This window comes from Fusarium phalaenopsidis, assembly GCF_050370095.1.
Source record: "Fusarium phalaenopsidis strain FUZ10S chromosome Unknown contig_32304, whole genome shotgun sequence".
In the NCBI taxonomy this organism is placed as follows: Eukaryota; Fungi; Ascomycota; class Sordariomycetes; order Hypocreales; family Nectriaceae; genus Fusarium; species Fusarium phalaenopsidis.
In genome coordinates this window covers 709,587-730,499 of record NW_028145404.1, presented here as the reverse complement: position 1 = coordinate 730,499, position 20,913 = coordinate 709,587, and the positions used below count along the sequence as shown (strand labels likewise).

The following is a 20,913-nucleotide window of genomic DNA, read 5'->3' as shown; positions in this document are numbered from 1 at the left end:
ATGGCAGCGCCTCCGCGCCGCTCCCAGAGCCCCTTCCGGGATGCCTCGGAGACGACCCCTCTCCTCGGCGACGGCCTGGAAGTCGACACCGAGGCCTCCACTCTCGTTGGTACCGCGACTCCCACCGTCCGCTCCGGCGCCGGTACCCCCGGACCCGGCGACGATGCCCCCCCGGAGGTCAAGCCGGGAAAGCCGCTGCCGAAACTTCAGATCTTCCTCCTCTGCTACGCCCGGATGACAGAGCCCATCGCTTTCTTCTGCATCTTTCCCTTCATCGCCGAGATGGTCCAGCGGAATGGAAACCTACCCACATCTGACGTGGGCTTCTACAGCGGCCTCATCGAATCTTTGTTCTCGGCAACCCAGATGCTGGTGCTCATCAGCTGGGGCCGTCTCGCAGACCGCATCGGCCGCAAGCCCATCCTCGTCTTGACCCTCGTCGGCACAGCTGTTGGCCCAGCGCTCTTTGGCATGGCAAAGACCCTTCCGCAGATGATTCTCTTCCGGTGCTTGGCGGGCGTCTTTTCAGGATCCAGTCTTGTTATCCGCACCATGATCTCGGAGCATAGCACCCCCGAGACTCAGGCGCGTGCCTTTAGCTGGTTTGCTTTTGCTGGAAACTTGGGACTCTTTATTGGGACCATCATTGGTGGTGCTCTGGCGAATCCGGCCACCCAGTATCCCGGCAGCTTTGGACACAACAAATTCTTCCTCGATTACCCCTACGCTCTTCCAGGCTTTGTCACTGGTGTCATCAGCGCCACGAGTGCTCTCACAAGCGCCCTCTTCCTCAAGGAGACCCTTAAGAAACATGGCACTGACGAGCTATCTCACCGAGAAATCACATCCTCCAAACCACCCCTGTCAACATGGGAACTCCTCAAAGCCCCCAGCGTCGGCATCGTCCTCTGGGTCTACGGCCACGTCATGTTCCTCGCCTTTGCCTTTACGGCCATCATGCCGGTTGTGCTCTACACGCCCATCGACCTGGGCGGCGTGGGATTCGACTCTGTCAAGATCTCCATGTACATGGCCGTCCAGGGAGCGGCCCAAGCCATGTGGCTGGTCTTGGCGTTTCCTATGCTGCAGCACCGTTTCGGCACCAAGGGTGTTATGAAGATGTGTGGATTTGCGTACCCCTTTTTCTTTGCTGGGTATATCCTTCTCAACACGTTGCTTCGGGCAGATACGCATCTTACGACGGTTCTGTTCTGGACTTTTGGAGCCGTTGTTGCCATTATCGGACCTGGCGTCTCGATGGCGTTTACAGGCGTGCAGCTTGCTCTCAACGACGCTGCCCCTGACTCTCACGTCTTGGGAACTTTGAACGCCTTGGCCTTGACCTTGTCTAGTGGTATTCGGTCCATTGCGCCAGGTGCCGCTACGGCTATTTATGCTGTGGGAGTTCGAGGCCAGATTCTTTGGGGCCACCTTGCGTGGTTTATTCTGGTTCCCCTTGCCGCGGCGTTTGCTATTGCCTGCGAGTATCTGCCAGAGGGTCGACGGCCAACCAAGGACGACGACGAGAACGAAGAAAACGAGGCTTGATCTCTTTGAGCTGCTTTGGAGTTGATATTCAACAGAGCGCGTGATTGGGCTTGGCGAACTTTATACGTTGTGATGGAAAGGGTGCGGCTCACCAGAGTGCTCCCCTTCTTACAGAGATGTGCTGAAAAAGGGGTGAATAGATGCTGGAAGCCACCTCGAGTGAGGTTTTAAATATTGAGTAGGTCGACCGGATCAAATATCAGGTGAGCCCTTTTGGTTGAGCGTCTTTCAAAAGGGTGGAGAGTCAGGAGGAAATACATGGACTGTACAACTTTTGGCATTCAAGAAACGGGTAGGAAAAGGCCCCAAGAAGTTCTCGTTTATGTCGCAGTTTGCTTTTACACTCCAACGGCGCGGAGATGCTTGAGAATTCTAAAATGATTGTTGTCTGTACAAAGAATGATGTTGGTGGCGATGGTCTTGGCAAACTAACTTTTCTCACGGATAGAATACAGGGGTTTTTAGATCAACTGATATTCAACTATAAACACATCTAGTACGCTTTCTGACCGACGTCCAACTTGTAAATACTATTCTATGTTTTATCATCCCGACGTGTTTGCACGTCTTGGTGTTTGTGACCTGAGACACGAATGTGGGAGCTTCAGAACATCTCGGCACCAAAGCAGCTTGCCTTGTCTTTTTTTTGCAGGTACTGACGACTTCAAACTAACTTCTTGAGAGCTACAGTGGTGTTTGAAGGCTCCCACCAGGTCAATATCGTAGGGTGGGCATTCAGAGCATGGAGCCCACGCAACGCCGACTTCTTGCTGAGTGGAAAAGAACCAACATCGTCATCACCGCGGTCGCTTCGCGGAATAATAGACGGCAGTTTCCTATCAAAAAGTTTGACGAGTAAGTGTTTTGTAGAAATGGAACTTGAGCACTAAGCCCGGAGTGCGCAAGGAATGTCTTGGTCACAACTCTTCGCTCCTAGGTACATATCGCTATTCCGGAAACTTGTGATCTAGATAGCCTCCGTATCTTTAATCTTGACTATCCACTTACTATATGATTGTTGTATTGCAATGGAGTGTGCCACTGATCTCTTGGTATCCCAGAAAGCATATCCCAGCTTCTTTAAATGGGAAGCCCATTCAGCATAGGTACACTCAACTCTCCCCGTGTACGGCCATTATAGCATCTGTAGGTCATCGTGATCCGCCTTCCCCCGCCTGCTGCGATTCCCTGGCGATAGTGACGGGGCCGCACAAGCTCGTTCTAGTCCGGTCAGCGAATGGAAGATGCACCTGTCCGCCGTACTGGGTTCTCGTGCTTGCGTTTCCCCCAAGCTCTGCGAGCCTCAACCGGGTGACGGTGTCACCTTGCACGAGATGCACGACCGCACCGACAAGGACGAGCAGCTGCAGCGCCTTTGTTCGGTAGTGACGCAAAGCATGAATGCTATTTCCCGCATCGGTCGTCCTGACTTGCACCGCGTCTGGGGTAACACACTTCCATTCTGCCTAGGATGACGAGAAGCTCCCGCCGATAGTTCAAGGCGAAAGATGTAGATGGCCGCTCCCAAACCCGGTTTGAGCAACATGCTAAGATCTCGCCGTTGGTGTTTTTTAAGGCTATGCCATGGTCCATATACTGCTGTCTGCGCATCTAGTTGCACATGGCTGGAGGACGAGTTGTCAAATGCTCAACAGTATCTCTTCATAGTGTCCTCTAATAGTAATCTCCAAAAATAAAGATCTGAGCCTGGTAAGGCTTCTTGAAGTCTCTTCTAAAAATTATTTGACCCTTGTGCTGGGACATAAACCTGCGTCAATTACCTGGGTAGTTGAATGAGGGTAAAATGCCAAAGTCACGATTCTCCTACGGGAAAGCTATAATGGATCATCTACCCCATGTTTGCTGAAACACAGCGATAACAAATAACCCCTGCAAGAGGATGAAAGAAGCTGCGTCACAGGTACACAGCCGCCGTTGTCGGATGTCGGAGTCAGGATTAAAGCTCAACGGCCAAGCCGAGGTCGTTGTCACACCACATCTCAGGGCACTCACCACGGGCAACGACATGTCAAAACAAGGTGAAGCGTGGGTTTACCTTGTATTCTTTAAAAGAAAGATGAATGATCCAACAGAGCAAAAAGGCAAGGCAAGCATGCGTTGTGCAAATGAATGGAGAACCAACTGTCGCTGTGTGTCGTCTCGCCAACGTCGGGTCCCAACCAATCAAGAAGCGACTTCTAAAAATTGCTGCTGGTGAACGAACGAGTCGTGGGGCCAACACCTACGTGTACAAACTCGTGCATAGCGTCCCGGCGGTTGCTGGATACGAGGCTCAGCTTGGTGCAACACGGGAGTTTGTGCAGGCGTCGTGCATGGTTAGTTTTAACACAACAGCCACTGGATTTTGAGCCTCTTGAACGTTTGTTTCTATAACTGTTTTTGCATGGCGTGGGATTTGATCGATGGTCAGATCATGGTATCCTTGCTGCCACTGCGTCATGACTGCTACTGTCTCCTGTCGATCGTGGGGCAAAAAAGTTCTGACAGAGATTGAGATGCAGGGGAACATTGTCACAATAATCAATTCTCTTGAAGCTACAGTTGAAACTCGGAATCAATGGGAAAAAGCATTGACTATCGGGACCCCGCCTCGCCGTGGTTACTCAACATGGAAACCCAAGCTTCACCGAAGGATTCTCGTTGATTGAGGCACTGTAATTGAAACGCTGGGATCCCAACCACTGATAATTCCGCCTCAACGCGCAATCACCTCATGCGGCTCTCCTCTTTTTTCTCCAGCAACCGGCGATGAGTTGGTTGTGGTCCCCCTCTGTCGTCATGGCTCTCCCGCCAAGACCCTTTCATATGGGGCCACTGGGTCTCGACATCCGGTGTCAACTTGAGGATCCTGTCTATATACAGGACGTTTCAAAGCTCGCTTCCATGCAGAGAAGCCGGTCTCCCGGAGCTACTGGAAAATAACCCCCCTGCAATCTCGTTCGTGTTGGCAACCAAGGACCCAAGGCGCTTGACAATGCCCACTCTCCTGCATGGAATATCCACGCCTCAGCTGGGGTGGTCGCCCTAAATCCCGGCGTCGTCGATGGCGACGGGGGCCTTGATCATGGGTCCCGACATATGATCGTATATAGCCTCTGCCCGGCTGGTCTACCCGCTGTCCGTTTCTTCCCATCTCGTATCTTCCCATCGTGATTGCGGGGAGGCCTAATTCTTGATCATGCGCTTGTATTCGCTCGTATGGCTCTTTGCCGCGGCGGCGAGTGCTGTCGACATCAAGCACATTGGCAATAAAAAGACGTCTTCTCGACTGCCGGGCGCCTACATCTTTGAGTTTGAAGATGATAATGTATGTTGATCGAGTTGAGCTCAAGTTCTCGCTACTCACAAAACCCAGGACTGTTCAGACTTTTACGCCAAGGCTTCCGAACATGGAACGACGCGGATGCAGTACGATTACAAGCTCTTTAAGGGCGCTTCGATTCAGTTCAACGATGTTGATCATGCCGAGGATCTGGCTGTCATGATGACCAAGATGCCGGCCGTCAAGCGGAGCTGGCCAGTCAAGATGATCAGCCTACCGACACCAGAGGTTCATTGGCAGGGCACACCGGGCAAGGACTACTCAGCTATCCAAAGGAGAGACTTGTATGGGAGGGATGCGAATAACGATACCTTTTCGCCGCATATCATGACTCAGGTTGACAAGTTGCGAGCTGAGGGAGCTACGGGCAAGGGCATCAAAGTTGCCCTGGTCGACAGTGGTGTAAGTTGCTACTAAAAACTCAGTAATTGCAGTCGGCTAACTGGTCATATAGGTTGACTACACACATCCTGCTCTGGGCGGATGCTTTGGCCCAGGCTGTCTCGTCTCCTTTGGAACTGATCTCGTCGGCGACACCTACAATGGCGGGAACGCGGCAACTCCAGATGACGATCCGCAAGACTGCGAAGGACATGGAACTCACACTGCCGGAACCCTTGCGGCGCAGGCAAACTCAATGGGCTTTACCGGAGCCGCCCCGGGTGTCACCATCGGCGCGTACCGAGCGTTTGGCTGCAAGGGCGAGTCTGGCAACGACATTCTCATTGCCGCTTTCAACCGAGCTTTTGAGGACGGTGCAGATATCATCTCGGCGTCCATCGGAGGGCCTGCTGGTTGGTCCGAGGACCCATGGGCTGTGACCGTCTCCCGAATTGTCGACCAAGGAGTGCCGTGTATCTTGTCAGCTGGCAACGCTGGTGAAGCTGGTTTGTTCTATGCGAGTACTGCTGGCAACGGAAAGCATGTGACAGCTGTTGCTTCCTTTGACAACACTAAATCACTAGCCCTGTTCAACGTCTCGCACTACACCGTCAACAACGGCCCGAAACACGAGTTTGGATCATTGGCCGGAGCACCAGATGCCTGGAAGGGTGTCAAGTTGCCGCTCTGGGCCCTCAACTACAACACCACCGTCGCTGATGACGCCTGCAATCCGCTACCGGCAAACACGCCCGACCTCAGCAAACACATTGTGCTCATCCGACGGGGCACGTGCACATTTGAAGTCAAGGCTACTAACTTGGCCAAGTTTGGAGCCCAGTATATGATGATCTACAGCGACCTGGAGAAACTGATGCCTTATGACGTCTCCATGGTTGCGGGTATCAAGGCTGCAGCTATAGTTTCTCCCTCACAGGGTGTGGAGTGGATGAAGCATCTCAGCAAGGGAGAAAAGGTTGTACTGGAAATGTCAGACGGCAGCGACGGAAACGTCATGCTCCAAGAGACCGTCAACAACATTACAGCTGGTGCTGTCAGCGCTTTTACATCTTGGGGTCCGACGTGGGAGATGGACGTCAAGCCACAGTTTGGTGCCCCCGGAGGTGAGATCCTCTCTACTTACCCCAGAGATCAGGGTAGTTTCGCCGTCTTGTCTGGTACTTCTATGGCGACTCCCCTTTTGGCAGGCATCGTGGCCCTCATCGCCGAAGTCCGAGGAACACTGGACCCCATTTTCATCGAGAACCTCCTATCCGCCACCTCGAAGCCGCAGCTCTTCAACGACGGAAAAGCCTTTTACAGATTTTTAGCTCCTGTTCCCCAGCAGGGCGGTGGCATCGTGCAGGCTCACGATGCTGCTCACTCCAAGATTCTTCTGAGCCCCTCGAGTCTGTCCTTCAATGACACGGATCACTTTGTCGAGTCTCTGAACTTTACCCTCAAGAACACTGGGCGTGAGGAGGTAGAGTTTCAGATTTCGCATGTCCCTGCGGTTACAATGTACACTCTTGCAAAGGGCTACATGTATCCGGATGGGTTTCCCAATGACTTTGCCAACGAGCAGGCCAGCGTCAGGTTCAGCGAGTCCAAGGTGTCTATCTCTCCAGGAGAGAGCGTCGTTGTTGAGGTACTCCCCACTCCACCCCAAGGCGTCGATGCGAAGCGTCTGCCTGTCTGGTCCGGCTACGTAGCCATCAACGGCACAGACGGAAGCGCACTCTCCCTCCCTTACCAAGGCCTCACCGGTTCCCTACATGACTCCCCAGTCCTCGGCCCCAACGACACATGGATCACATCATCAACCGACGAAAACTTCTTCCCAGCCAAGGCCAACAAGACGTGGATCCTCCCCAAGCCTGGCACAGCCAACAACCAAACGGACGAGCTCCCAGAGATCGTCTGGTTCCTGGCCCTCGGCACGGCAAAGCTGCACGGCGACATCATCCCCGTGACGACGGATAAGTCGTCCTCGACGGGAAAAGCCAGGATCATTGGCGAGCCCGTCAACTTTCCCCTTCTGTGGAACCCCATGGGTCGCAACTCACAGCCCTTTACTGGAGAGCTAGCGGGAGGTGGCTTTGCTCCTGCGGGGATGTACGTGGTTCGGTACAGGGCGCTGAGAATATTTGGAAATGAGGAGGACGAAGGAGATTGGGATGAATCGTACTCGCCGCCGTTTGCGATACAGTACTCGCGATGATTTAATTGTAGAATAAAAGAAAAGGTTATGGGTTTATGTATGGGATGACGAGGGTTAGAAGCTTGGAAACATATTGGGATAATGAAGCATAGAATAGTTTTAGATGTAGACGTCAGCCAAGAGAGCTAGACATGAGTTTATAGTTAAATATCAGTTAACGAACAATTGATGCAACAAAGCCGACGTTCTCGCAACAAACGGTGGTTTACCAAGCTCTGTGCTGCTGGAAAGCGCTGTGACGTGTCCACGGCGGTTGTTAGGTTCTCATAGAAGTAGAGGCTTAGATTAACATGCCACCAAGGACTACCCAAGGACATGCATCCTCATCAATACCCTTGAAAATTCAATACAATAGCAGTGCTAGAGTAAGAGCGATTCCAGGCCCGTCATGGACGAGACCCTTCGGTCAAGACCTCCGGACCCACCCCGGAGGATGGACTCTGTCATGCCCCTTTTCTGATTGGCCAGCAGCTCCAATGGCAGATGCACATGCTAGGGCGGTCGAAGATGGGAGAATTTGACATGACATTAATCCAAGTACATAAAGAAGGGATCTTTCTATTTCATCTTGAGAGTTCAATGAATCAAGCTTGATCTTTGTTGGTAATAGAAATACCGTCTTGTGCAATCGACAATCCTCCGAAAACCCTCAACATCTCCCAAAATGCCCCCAGAAACACCACCACCAAAGAAGCAAGAACCTTCCCCTATGCACGACCTCGAAAACAACTCTACACAATCCAAAAAGAATGCCTCAGCCTTTAAGTCCCTCGGATGGCTCGACCGCTTCCTCGCCCTCTGGATCCTACTCGCCATGGCGGTGGGCATCATCCTGGGCAACTTTGTGCCCTCGACGGGACCGGCACTGGAAAAGGGCAAGTTTGTCGGCGTCTCGGTACCGATCGCTGTAGGCCTTCTTGTCATGATGTATCCCATCCTTTGCAAGGTGCGGTACGAGTGTCTTCATGAGATCTTTGCCCAGCGGGATATCTGGAGGCAGATGCTTTTCAGTATAGTCATTAACTGGATCGTTGCGCCCTTCCTCATGGTATGTTTCTTTCCCCGTACCCATCGTCAAGTAGTATGGCGCCTCCAAAAAGGGCATCAACACAATGGACAAGAATCTGGGTCCGCCCTTGTGCTGACTTGAACAGCTCGGTCTGGCATGGGCATTTCTTCCAGATAAACCCGAACTCCGCATCGGTCTCATCCTCGTGGGCCTAGCAAGGTGTATTGCCATGGTTCTGATCTGGAACGGCCTCGCGGGCGGCGACAGCGAGTATTGTGCCATCCTCGTGGCCATCAACTCGATCCTCCAGATGGCCCTTTACGCCCCCATGGCCATCTTCTTCATCAGCATCATCAGCGGGGAAGAGGGCGCCCTCGAAGTCTCCTACTCGACCGTTGCCACGAGCGTAGCCGTGTTCCTGGGGATTCCCCTTGGCGCTGCTGTTATAACCCGCTTCTCGCTCCGAGCGATGCTGGGTGCGGATTGGTATGAGCGGGTATTCCTGCGCATCGTCTCACCGTGGTCCCTCATCGGACTTTTATACACGATCCTCATCCTCTTCGCCTCGCAGGGTCACCAAGTAGTCCACCAAATCGTATCCGTCATCCGCGTCGCAGCCCCCCTGATCGTCTACTTCATTGTCATCTTCTTCGCAACGCTGCTCGTGGCGCGAAAATGGGGCTTCGGATACCCGCTCTCGACAACGCAGAGCTTCACGGCGGCGAGCAACAACTTTGAGCTCGCAATAGCAGTAGCCATCGCCACCTATGGACCGGGGAGTGACCAGGCGCTCGCAGCGACTGTGGGGCCGTTGATTGAAGTTCCGGTGTTGTTGGGATTAGTGTATCTCCTTCGGTGGGTTTCGGATAGATGGACTTGGAGGGCTTGAGAGTGTGTGCTGGGATGTTTAATAGAGTTGAGAGGGAGGGAAAGGGGTCAACCATAGAGTAATAGACTTGGCGAGCATCAAGTCATCTCATCCATGAGGTCTAGAAGATCTGTGTTCCGGACCAAGCAATCATCGTTGTCGGAGCAGCCGAGAGTAGCTCGTGCCTGAGAGATATCTGAATTTCCTCGAATCTGAGCCAGAATGGTGGCAGCCTCCATGCAGTGGATCTTGTCCATCGGCTTTGGTTTTGAAGTCTCCTGAGATTCGGGCTGTGGTTGGGAGCAACAGCTGAGCGTGGGTGCGTCTGTCTCTTGCTTGCAGGGTTGTGAGGAGGGTGCTGCTAGCGTAGGGGTTGCGGAAGAAGAGCGTGCCTTGAGCGGTCTCTGAGAAGAACATGAAGCACGGTCCGGAATGACGCCGTTTGAACCACATCCGCTGGGCTGTGAGCAAGCTACTGGCCTTGGGGCAATATTCACCGGCGACGCAGCACAAGGTGAATTCGACGCAGGGGTACATGCCATAGATGCGCCAGACGACACTCCCGCCCTCACAGCCTCGAGATGAGCCTCAACCTCATCCGCGGCAACCCCTTTCGAGGCGAGCAAACTCCTGAGCGCGGCGTTCTCACCAGCGACGGCCCTCGCCACGCGCTGCATCTCAAGAGTAGCTTGTCCATCGCGGGTCTCGTACTCACGGACCCGACGCTGCAGGTCCTCGAGGAGTTCACGCTGTCTCGCGCGCGAGCGACGCTGGTTCTCGCGATTGAGAGCGAGAGATTCGGGGGTTCGGTTCTAGGTCAGTCAGTGGTGATTGACCGACCAGCGCTGTTCTTAAACATACCTTTCGCGGCATGGGTCAGATGATCAAGCATGTATTATACCAAATTCAAACAGACAAACAGATTGTTTAAGAAGAATCGATGAGATCACAAGTCACGACGAGATTACGTGGCTCTAGACTCGTCGACGGGCGACAAACGAGAGAAGCCTTGTCCAGCAAATTTTAGTTCCCACCAGCCATGAAAAGAATTGACGTGCCTCCACTCTCACAAGCCATTTCGGACATGTAACTCAACACTCTTCTCTTATACAGCATCTGTATTATACAGTCTCTAGAAGGAGGATTTATCGCCGTATTATAATACTCTAAATAATGTTATAGATCTTATCTACCCCCATATCTCAACAAATCCCCAAAATCTGATTTCAAAGCCCCTCCACTTTTTCTTCCCTTCCCCAGTGTCCACCCCCGGCTGCAAGTTTCTCAATTAGGTAATCTCTCGGCCTCCAAATTCCGGCACATGGGGATTCTTTTCCCCCATCGTCATTAACTTCTCTCTTCTTCTTCCCCCGCCGCCAATTGATCCGTCGCACAACATCCAATTCCAATTAAGTTGCCTCTAATCAACCAATTGCCATGATTTGCAACGCCTGTCGTCGCGCTGCGATGCGCACACGCCTTCCCATGCGATCCCTCCTCCGAGCTCCCACAGTCTCTCGCTCAACAACGCCCTTCTCTATCCGTCAACCCGCTCGTCTCCTCTCAACCTCTCTCCCTCGACGATCCTCCCCAGCTCTTGAGGAAGAACCCGATCTACCCTCAATGACACCCGCCGAGTCCGCCATTGCCGAGATCCTCGCAGAGAAACTCTCCCCGAGCGAGCTGCTCGTCCAGGACGTGTCTGGTGGCTGTGGAAGCATGTACGCGATCGATATCACATCCGCCGCCTTCAAGGGCCAGACAATCCTCAAGCAGCAGCGTATGGTGAATGCTGCATTGGGTGATCTCGTCAAGGGCTGGCACGGTGTGCAGATCCGGACAAAGGTTCCCCAAGATGCGTAACGAAAAAAAAAAAAAAAAAAAAAAAAGATTTCAAGAGCAAATTGAGACGACGACATTCATGAGCTAGACGGCATAAAACACACACATTGAGAAAATCAAGGAAGGGGCAAGGGATGAGAACGGCTATTGTACAATTACGACTGGAAAAAACGAGGCGTCAAGTCTTCAAATTGAGGAGATAAGGCAGTTGCGAATTCAGTGAATAGGTTATCGATGACTTTGCCCTGGGTCATTGGTATTCTTTTTCATTGAACCCGAAACAGCCTTATCTCCTCAGTTTCAATACTTGGCGCCTCGGTTTTGGGAGGACGGAAACTGGGAACTCGGGAGGCCACCGTCACTATACCATTGGGACATTGGAGACGGATCTGTTATTTACGGCATTGTACTACCAAAGACGGCCAAGGGTCGAGGCGCACATATCGGTGGCCAGATTAGAAAATCTCATCTTTACATTTAAACGACGGAACTTGGCCAGCAGCCCAGCCCATGAGACGAGGAGCGAAGCGTCAAAGCCAACTTCAGCAAGGACGTCAGGGGGGACAAATTCTTGTGTTTATTCGGTGAAAATAGTTTGGAGCATCACCTAAACAAGTTCAAACATGAAGAGCCAAACGCTCTTAAACTTCTCCAAGGTACAAATCTGGTTGCAGTATCGCCCCTAGGGCCAGCTTTCCATCTTCAAGCCCCAAGACAACGACGAGCCGTTTCTACTGACTTGTCTGTTACATATACTTATGATTACTTATTACAGACACAAATGCGAGCCCCTCTTCTACCTCAGGGAATCAGTCATATTCAAGTAGGTTATTTTCTAAACGTAGTCACAAAGATTTGCTCATACCCAAGCCAGATCGTGAGGGGAGACAAGTTGACACTGGGTGTCGCACATCTGCTCCCCCGTGAGCAGCAGCAGAACAAATCACTCTTCACATCAACAAGTGCATCAATCATGGTAAAGAAATATTGATATTGAACATGTCTTGTAAATCCAATGCCTTACGCCTCATACACATCCCACCACTTCTCTATCCTCCATCATTTCTAATGTCTTGACGACGTGACGTAAAACCATAAGCAGCGTAAATCGCCTTTAAAAACACACATTAGGAGATTCCTCCGAATCGAAGGTCCTCTTATCCTCCTCCTCTACTTCTAATCCCCTCTCTACTGCTGGAGGTACTTGAGAATCTGCTCCCGCTCCTCAACGGGCATGACCCTCAGCACCTCACGAACACCAGTCCAGCCAGCCTTGGCGTGGCCTCGGACAACACTGGCAACCTCGGCAGCCAGCACCTCAGACTTGAGAGAATCAACCTTCTCACCAATAGTCTTGCGCTCAGTCTCATACCACTCAGTCACGGCCTGGTCATCCTTCTCCCAGTCGACAATGCCCGACCAGCTGCGGAGAAGGTGCAGGTACTTGGCACGCGTCTCGGCGTTCTTAGCAGCAGTCTGGCTGTGCGAAGTGCTGATGATGGTCGAGGTCATGCGGCGGATGATGTACTCCTCGTTGAGACGGCGGCGAAGACGCCAGTAGAAGTAGCGACGAGCGTTGGTCCACTCAAGAGAGTCTCGGATAACACCCTTGGCCTTCATGCGGCCGGCACGGTCGTGCAGGTCGGCGAACTGAACGGCGATCTGGGCGTACACGGGCAGCAGCTGCTTCTCGCGGATGGCCATCTTCTTCTTAATCTCGTCGGTCTCCTCGGCAGACAGGCTGAGGTCCTCGAGCTGCTTCTTGAGGCCAGCATACTCAGGATCCATGCGTTCCATGGTCTTGACCTGCTTGTCCTTGCGGTACTTGATACCAATGATACCCTCGGGCTCAAGGACACCACCACGGGCCTCGACATCGGCGTACATCTCCATAGCCGTGGGGTTGATGGTAGGGTCGACGACGACCCAAGATCCACCACGGAGCTCACCGAAGGGAGGAATGTAGATGAAGATGGGCTGCTCGTACTTGACGAGGGCGTCGACGATGAAGGATCCATACTTGAGCACCTCGTTGTACATGTCTCGCTGACCACCAGAGAAACCACGCCAGTTGGCAAGGATCATCAGGGGCAGCTGCTCACCGTTGTTGAAGTCGTTGATGGCCTGGGCAGTCTTGAAGGCAGAGTTGGGGTACCACACACCACCGGCCTCGTTGCTGACCTGCTCGATAGAGTCAGGGTTGGCAGGGTCGGCAGGAGTAATGTTCTCAACCGATCGAGTCTCGACAGCGATAACACCCATGGGGATACCACCAAGACGAGCACGACCGACAACAACAGTCTTGGCCCAGCCACCGAGAGCCTCGACGAACGAGTCCTTGTCGAACAGACCAGACTCGAAACCGTCCTCACCCTCGCGGCCACCAATCATCCACCGGACATCGTAGGGCTGCTTCTGGGGAGGGAAGTAGGTGATGTCACGGTCCCAGTCGTCCACGCTAGGGCTGACGGGCACGGGGCTGTTGCGTTTCTCGGGAACAAACGACATCCACTCGACGATCTTGGAGACACCCGCAAAGTCGTCGTTAGCGGTCATGTGGGAGACACCGTTGCGGTACATGATCTGAGTGCCACCGAGCTGCAGGTTAGAGGTGTACACCTCACGACCAAGCAGGTTGTTGAGGGCAGGGGCACCAGTCAGGATGATGGGCTGACCCTCAATCTGGACAGCACGCTGACCGAGACGGACGAGGTAAGCACCAATACCTATTGAATGTTAGAGAAGCACTTTCGTTAATGGACAAATCAACTTACCAACTGATCGGCAGGTCACCAGGGTCACGGTGAAGATGTCGTTGTAGGCTCGGCTGGTGGCACCGGCAATGAGACCAGATCCCCTCAGACACTCAACACCAAGACCCTCCTCCTTACCAATGATGGTGACAATCTTGTGTCGCTTCTCACCATCCTCAGAGACCTCCTCGGTGATGACATCCTTCTCGAAGCGGGTCTTGGTCTCCTCGTCAAGGTATAGGTATCGGAAGCCGCCCTGCTGGTTGGTGGCGTCGTTCCAAGCAACCTTGAAGTGGCCCATGAGCTCATCCGCAAGACCAAGGCGAGCACCAGAGTTGGCAGACAGGTAGATACGGGGAATGCCCAGCTTGCGAGCAAGCTCAGTGCACTTGTGGAAGAAGTCATCTTCCTTGGGACCGAAAGAACCAATCTTGTAAGTAATATCGTTGGCAATGACGATGAATCGTCGGCCGTTGGGGTACTCAGGGGTGCGGGCCCGGAAGATCCAACCAACCATACCACAAGTGTTGGTACCAGGCTCACGGTTCACCTCATCGAGGTTGTCCTTGTCATCAAGCACGAGCTCAGTGAAGCTAATGCAGTCACCAGTCTTGGGCTGTTGAGAGGCCAGGCTGGGCTGAAGCTTGACGGCCTTGGTCCAGGTGTTCTGGATAGCCTGTCGGAACAGCTCAGGGAAGTCGTAGACGTACTGAGTGCCCATGAGGTGAGCCTTGTATCGCTTAGGCTGGAGCCAGTTCTTGGTGGCATAGGGAGTAGAGACGGGCAGCAGATGCATGGGACCCTTCTCGTGGGTACCACCAATGCTGTGGAAGACCCACTCGCCCTTCTCCGACTTGCGCTCGGCGTACATGTCGACGTCGACGACATAGCCGGAGGTGTTGGTGATGACAACACGGAGAGGGTAAGGAGTTCCGGTCTGGGGATCAGTGCAAATAATGCGGATCTCGACCTGAGCGATACGGAGGCGCCAAGCTCGGATACCGAATCGGTCAAGGAAGCCCTGCAGAGACTCCTCAACCTCCTTAGGCTGGAGCTGGAACACGGGGGTGAAGTTGATGAAGACCTGGTTCAGATCGGAGTTGTTGTTGCCGATAATCTCCAGGGCATCAAAGATGTCGTTGACGACACGGTCAGCCTCAGAGATGAGATACTCAGCAGTGGGGATCTCATCCCGAAGACGACCAGGTCGGATGACAGCACGAGTAAAGTATCGCTTGTCAGTGTCCACAGCCTTGCCAACACCCTCGTACACGTGGATACTCTTGTTCTCAGTGAAAACAGGCTTGATGTGGAACTTGGCCAGACGAGCAAGCTCAAGCTGGAAAGCAAGAGCGGGCTCGCTGTGACGAATGCTGTCATCTTCCTTGTACTCGGGTCCTCGGAAAGTGTAGTATCCGGGGTAGGAGCCATCACTGTGACCGCAGATGAAAGTCAGACGACGGACAGCTCGAGCGAGGAGCTCATCCTTGTACTGCTCAACGATAGGCAGGATGCGCTCGAGAGTCTCACGGTCATCGCGGCTCTCAGAATCGCGGATAGCGACGTTGATAACAGCGGACAGCTCCTCCACTTCCTGCTTAGCCTGGACAGGCTTGCGCTTACCACTCAGGTCAGGGATAAGACCGGGGGTGTGCTTCTTCCTCTGCCTCTGCTCAGTAGCAAGAGTCTCAAGAGCCTTGCCGATAAGATCCTCAGCATCGTCGATGTACTTGCAAGGAACAATGACACCCTTGCGAGTAGGCTCATCCTCCCACTTGTGGGTGAGGTAGGACATATCGCTGATCGAGTGAATTCGCTTAAAATTGAACTCGCCTCCGCTGGGGGTAGCAGGGGTAGAGGGAGCAGCAGACTGCAGAGGCAGACCGAACTCGGACTGGCCAAGCTTGCGAAGCTGGAAGTCCCAAGACACAAACAGGGGGGCGTCAGACTCATCCTGATGGTACTCGATCGACTTGAGGATGTAGGCACGGTACGCTCGGCGAACATAAACCTCAAGAGAAGCCAGAGACACCCAGGGGTCATCGTGGGCGAAGAACATGGTCAAGACGTCGAAGACAGTGTACTTGGAGTCAACGACCTCCTTGATGATGTCCAGGCTAGGCTCTCGGTGGTCCCAGCCAGTCTCGCCGTATCGGGACTCGATAACGGAGGTGCGCAGGATATGCTCCAGCTGGGCGGTTCTCTCCTCGAGGGAAGGTAGAGAGCACTGGATCATGATCTCACGGGCCTTGAGGGAGACCTTGGAGGTAGGGCGCGAGGACTGAAGCTCAGTGAGCATGCGGAGTGTGTCGCGAAGGTTCTTGGCAATGTTGCCAGCCTTGGGCTTGTTGGGGCGGTACTCCTCAAGAATAGCCAGGACGAAGGAGCTCTTGGCGCTCACACGGCTGTGGGACAGAACAGTGTGGACAACCTTCATGATGTCGTCCTTGTGCTGGTCACGGAGCTTAAGAACAACAGCATCCTCCTGAGGCTGGTTCATGAAGAGGTTCTCAACCTCCCAGTACTGCTCGAGAAGACCCTTGATGACGGAAAGCTCACGGTTCTTCTGACCCTCAGAGTACATGTCGATGACCTCAGTAAGGGGAGCGAGGGTGGTCTTGAGCATGTCGGCATCGGCAGGAGCGACGTTGTCCTCGAGGAACCGGTGGAAAGCCTTACCAAGGGACTTGGCAGGGAACTCGGCGTGTCGGGACTTCGCGCGGTCGACGATCTGAGTGAACTGGGCATCGAGCTTCTGGGGCATGCGAGCGTGGAGGGCCGAGAACTGAGCGTTCCACTCGCTGTAGGGCAGCTCAGGGTCTCGGAGAACCTCAATGAGCTCCTTGAGGGTAGGCAGCATAATGACAGAGTTGTCGTAGCCGAGGAGGATGTTGTTAAGGATGTTGTAGAGGACGGAGAAGCGCTGAGCAGGCTTGGAACCAATGACAACAGGCTCGCCGTAGGCAGGGAGCTTGTCAACGAAAGCCTGAGCCTGCTTCACGCGGGTGGGATCATCCAGAGCAAGGATACCAAGGATGTCACCAGCCTCGAGAGTAGCTCCGGGCTGCTTGATGAGCTGGACAACACCATCCTCCTGAGCAACGAGGGGCATGTACATCTTCATGACCTCGACCTCAGCATAGGTCTGACCAGCTCGAACGTGGGAACCGTTCTCGACAGTGTACTTGACGAGCTTACCAGGGCTAGGAGAGCGAAGCTGGGTAGGGTCATTCTCCTGCTCCAACAAGCAGGTCTTGTTGTCGACGGACAGACGGGTAGCACCAACTTCCTCCTTCCAGTAGACGTTGTGGCTTCGTCCGTCGAGCAGGATAAGGAGACCACCGTCGCTCAGAGCACGGACACCAACCGAGCACTTGGAGCCGTTGATGAAGAGATGGTAGCTGTCAGAGCTGGCACGGGTGGCGGTGAACTTGTATCGGAAACCCTCGTAGATGAAGTCGATGGTGAAGACCGTCTTCAGGATATCCTTGGAGGGAACCTGACCCTTCTCGAGGCCAGCGCGATACTCGGCCATGCAGGCCTCACTGGCAATGTGAGCCTTGGTGATGGCACCGCAGACAACGGCGAGCATGGTCTCGGGTCGCTCAGCGGTAAGACGCTTGGAGATGAGCTCATCCAGCCAACCAGTGGAGATGGTGTTCTCCTCGAAGGCCTCGGTCTCGAGAAGCTTGACGAGGTACTCAATGGTGGTTCGGAAATCACCACGAATACTCAGCTCCTTGAGGGCCATGACCATATGCTTCCGCGAAGCAGAACGGTTCTCGCCATAAGCGAAAATGTGACCGAACTGAGAGTCCGAGAAACTGTGAATACCACCCTGCGAGCCAACGGAGAAGTAACCCCAGACGTTAGAGCTACTCCTGAAGTTGAGCTCGTGCATGACACCGTTGGAAGGCTTGAAGCCCTCACCGGGATCCTCAGAGGTGATTCGGCAAGCGGTGGTGTGACCCTTGGGCTGGGGTCGTCGCTGGCTCAGGGCGGTGCCCTCGTTCTTGAACTCGAAGTCGATCTCGCTCGACGTCTTGGGGTCGACGCCGTACAGGAGTCGAATATCGCGGATGCGGTGAAGGGGAAGACCCATAGCAATCTGCAGCTGAGCAGCAGGCAGATCGACACCACTGACCATCTCAGTGGTAGGATGCTCGACCTGGAGACGGGGGTTGAGCTCCAGGAAGTAGAACTTGTCGTCGGCGTGGGAGTAGAGGTACTCGACAGTACCGGCGGAGACGTAACCGACCAGCTTACCGAGACGGACAGCGGCCTCCTCCATGGCCTTGAACGTGTCGGGCTTCGCAATGGTGACGGGAGCCTCCTCAATAATCTTCTGGTGACGTCGCTGAACGGAGCAATCTCGGCCGAAGAGGGAGATGTTGTTGCCGTACTGATCAGCGAGCAACTGGACTTCGAGATGTCGGGCGTTGCCGGCAAGCTTCATGATGAAGATGGGAGAGCCAGGAATTTCGCTGGCGGCGGCCTTGTAGAGAGCCTCGAAACCCTCCTCGGCTGTGGCCTTTCGGATACCCTTGCCACCACCACCCTCAGAAGCCTTGATCATGACGGGGAAGCCAATCTCCTTGGCCTTCTCCAGACCCTCCTCCCACGAGGTCACACATCCCTTGGCGTAGATGTCGTCGGCAACGGTGACAATGCCCTTGTCATCGACAGCGACGTCGCTGACACCGGTTCCCGACCAGGGAATGCAAGGCACTTCGGCGTGTTGTGCTACAATTGTGGAGGAGATCTTGTCGCCTAGTGATCGCATGGCGGAGCCGGGGGGACCGATGAAGACGATCTTCTTTGGGGAGGCGGCCAGCGACTCTGGCAGCTTAGGGTTCTCGGAGGCGTGGCCCCTGAGTTGGTTAGTATCTCGTGTATACAGAATCGCAGTCAGCAAAGACTCACCATCCAGCCCAGACGGCATGGACGTTCATGCGCTCAGCAATATCCACAATCAGCTCGACGTTGGCATAGTTGTGGTTGTTGGTGCCGCCGGGAACCTCGACGTAGTGGTCGGCCATTCGAATGTACTCTGCGTTGGCCTGCAGATCTTCGGGGGTAGCCATCACAGTGAAGTGAATGGCTCGCTCGTCGCCGAACGTCTCGTAGGCCCATTTTCGGACTGATCGGATCTCCTTGACGGCGGCGATACCGTTGTTCGCAATGAGGACCTGTACCACGCGAGCAAGCTCTGGTCAGCTCAACAATTCTACCACGGGGGGGTTTGGCGGGGTCGAGATGCCGCTCCGGGAATCTCGAAACTCGCAAAAGGGGCTTCTCACGTTGGTAATAACGGTGTGACCGCCGTTCTGGACAACAAAGTCCTTGACCTTGCTGGGGGGCGCATTCTCTACTCGGTTTCCGCCGATGAAGTGGTCTGCGATATTGAACTTCTCTGCATACGACGCCTTGCCATTGACGTAGGGCACCGACCGCCCATTGGCACCCTCCTGGGCACCAGCTGAGATCTCAGTCATGGCTGCTGCGTTGTGTGTATGTGAAAGAGAAGGAGGAGGAGAAAGAAAGAATCGCGGGCGGAGGAGATTATAGATTTGTTGGAGAAAAGAGGTTTCCAGGAGGAAGAAGAATTGATGAGCTTTGGTTCGCTGTCTTTGCTCAGGGCGTCATGAACCGGCACAGTCAGGCGGGTGCGCGCAGGGCAGGCACGGCAGGGGTAGCTCCGACCCAGAAAAAAAACAAAGACCTTCTCTGTTGTTGGGAAGGCTCAGTGGAAAGCGTCCCGGTAGGTGGGAGCGGTTGGTATACGCGCTAAAAAATAATACAAGAGGGCGAAGGGGGATTAAAATGAGGTGGATAGGATAGGATGGGATGGGAGAGAAGACTTTGTATGTATGTACTGGACGTGAGGAGGGCGTCCAGGGATTATACAGAGAACAGGGCTTCACAACCTGTTCGTCTTCCAATTGATTCTCTATGGGTCTTGAGAAGAGGAGGAGAGGGGGACAAAGATCAGAGGAGAGAATCTGTCTGAAGGATGCAGGAGACCTCAAGTACAAAAAAAAAAACGAAGCTACAAGACATGCACAATGCTACGGGATCTGCCCAATCCCCTTGCACCTGGAGCTAATCCCGCCACGGATGGTCCCTCCTTCTGCGGGTTGTTGACCTCCACTCTGTCTCTACTGTTGGCTTAACCTAGGGGGGGCTCACTTGTTGTTGGCTAGGTGGTGGCAAGCCCTTTGCTCGGCAGCTGGCGGGGGAGACAAACTAGAACTGTTGGGACGGGAAGACAAGATGGAAGGCCGGGCGTAAGCCGAGCGATCAAGGGGTGGAGGGGGGGCCGGGATTGGGAACCAGCAAAGGGGAAGAGAGGGAAAAAAGTGACACACTGACTCCCCCAAAGAAAAAAAAAATTGGAGGTGGCCCGGTGGAGTTCCCAGATGGTGATCTCCCAGGTGGAATTGGCGCGTCCTTTCAGGGTCCAGCGGGAGACATGGAAGTTCAATGGGTGAGGTGAGGTCGAGGGTTGAGGGGCCGGCACTCGCTCCAGGTGGGGATGCCCGTCAAGCTCTCTCTCTCTCTCTCCCCCAAAGGGCCAAGGCGGGCCAGGCGGCTCCGGGGAGCAGCGCGGTTGAGCGGGCACATACATTTAGTAAGGGGCGTGGCAGATTTCCCCTTCCCATCGCGGGGACTCTCGGGTTTGTTGGAGACAAAGCCCGTAGACGGAGACCGAACGACTTGCCGGAATCCGCATCGGAAGCCGGCTTATAATTGATGACCATGATGATGATCATGATGGAGGCGTGATCATGAGTCTGATTGATTCTATTTGACGGGTTCCGATACCGAGCTGGCTGATAACCAGACGACCTGCTCATTCTGGACCTGCCATCAGCTGACTGTGCGTGTAAGTGGCCGTCCGACAGAGAAGAGCTGCGAGCTGGGGAGATGAGATGGATAAGATATGTC

General features: G+C 53.9%; 6 protein-coding genes across 6 annotated transcripts; 5 read left to right on the top strand and 1 right to left on the bottom strand.

The window, feature by feature from the left end:
* On the top strand, positions 1 to 1,548 carry LRP88_09545 (major facilitator superfamily domain-containing protein; the record flags this gene model as incomplete). The annotated part of the gene is made up of 1 exon (XM_083246030.1): positions 1 to 1,548. One exon carries the CDS (start codon positions 1 to 3, stop codon positions 1,546 to 1,548), a length of 1,548 nt encoding a protein of 515 aa, XP_083097143.1.
* A 3,199-nt stretch (positions 1,549 to 4,747) lies between these two features.
* On the top strand, positions 4,748 to 7,493 carry LRP88_09544 (peptidase S8/S53 domain-containing protein; the record flags this gene model as incomplete). The annotated part of the gene is made up of 3 exons (XM_083246029.1): positions 4,748 to 4,876; positions 4,925 to 5,293; positions 5,346 to 7,493. The coding sequence occupies 3 exons, from the start codon at positions 4,748 to 4,750 to the stop codon at positions 7,491 to 7,493; spliced, it is 2,646 nt and encodes an 881-aa protein (XP_083097142.1).
* A 709-nt stretch (positions 7,494 to 8,202) lies between these two features.
* Positions 8,203 to 9,391, top strand: LRP88_09543 (arsenic resistance protein; the record flags this gene model as incomplete). The annotated part of the gene is made up of 2 exons (XM_083246028.1): positions 8,203 to 8,541; positions 8,648 to 9,391. 2 exons carry the CDS (start codon positions 8,203 to 8,205, stop codon positions 9,389 to 9,391), a joined length of 1,083 nt encoding a protein of 360 aa, XP_083097141.1.
* Positions 9,392 to 9,951: 560 nt separating this feature from the next.
* On the top strand, positions 9,952 to 10,301 carry LRP88_09542 (uncharacterized protein; the record flags this gene model as incomplete). Its single annotated transcript, XM_083246027.1, has 2 exons — positions 9,952 to 10,186; positions 10,285 to 10,301. 2 exons carry the CDS (start codon positions 9,952 to 9,954, stop codon positions 10,299 to 10,301), a joined length of 252 nt encoding a protein of 83 aa, XP_083097140.1.
* A 536-nt stretch (positions 10,302 to 10,837) lies between these two features.
* LRP88_09541 (bola protein) lies at positions 10,838 to 11,233 on the top strand (the record flags this gene model as incomplete). The annotated part of the gene is made up of 1 exon (XM_083246026.1): positions 10,838 to 11,233. One exon carries the CDS (start codon positions 10,838 to 10,840, stop codon positions 11,231 to 11,233), a length of 396 nt encoding a protein of 131 aa, XP_083097139.1.
* Positions 11,234 to 12,400: 1,167 nt separating this feature from the next.
* Positions 12,401 to 19,460, bottom strand: LRP88_09540 (acetyl-CoA carboxylase ACC1; the record flags this gene model as incomplete). The annotated part of the gene is made up of 5 exons (XM_083246025.1): positions 12,401 to 13,882; positions 13,933 to 13,938; positions 13,991 to 18,836; positions 18,889 to 19,154; positions 19,266 to 19,460. 5 exons carry the CDS (start codon positions 19,458 to 19,460, stop codon positions 12,401 to 12,403), a joined length of 6,795 nt encoding a protein of 2,264 aa, XP_083097138.1.
* Between the last annotated feature and the right edge of the window lie 1,453 nt (positions 19,461 to 20,913).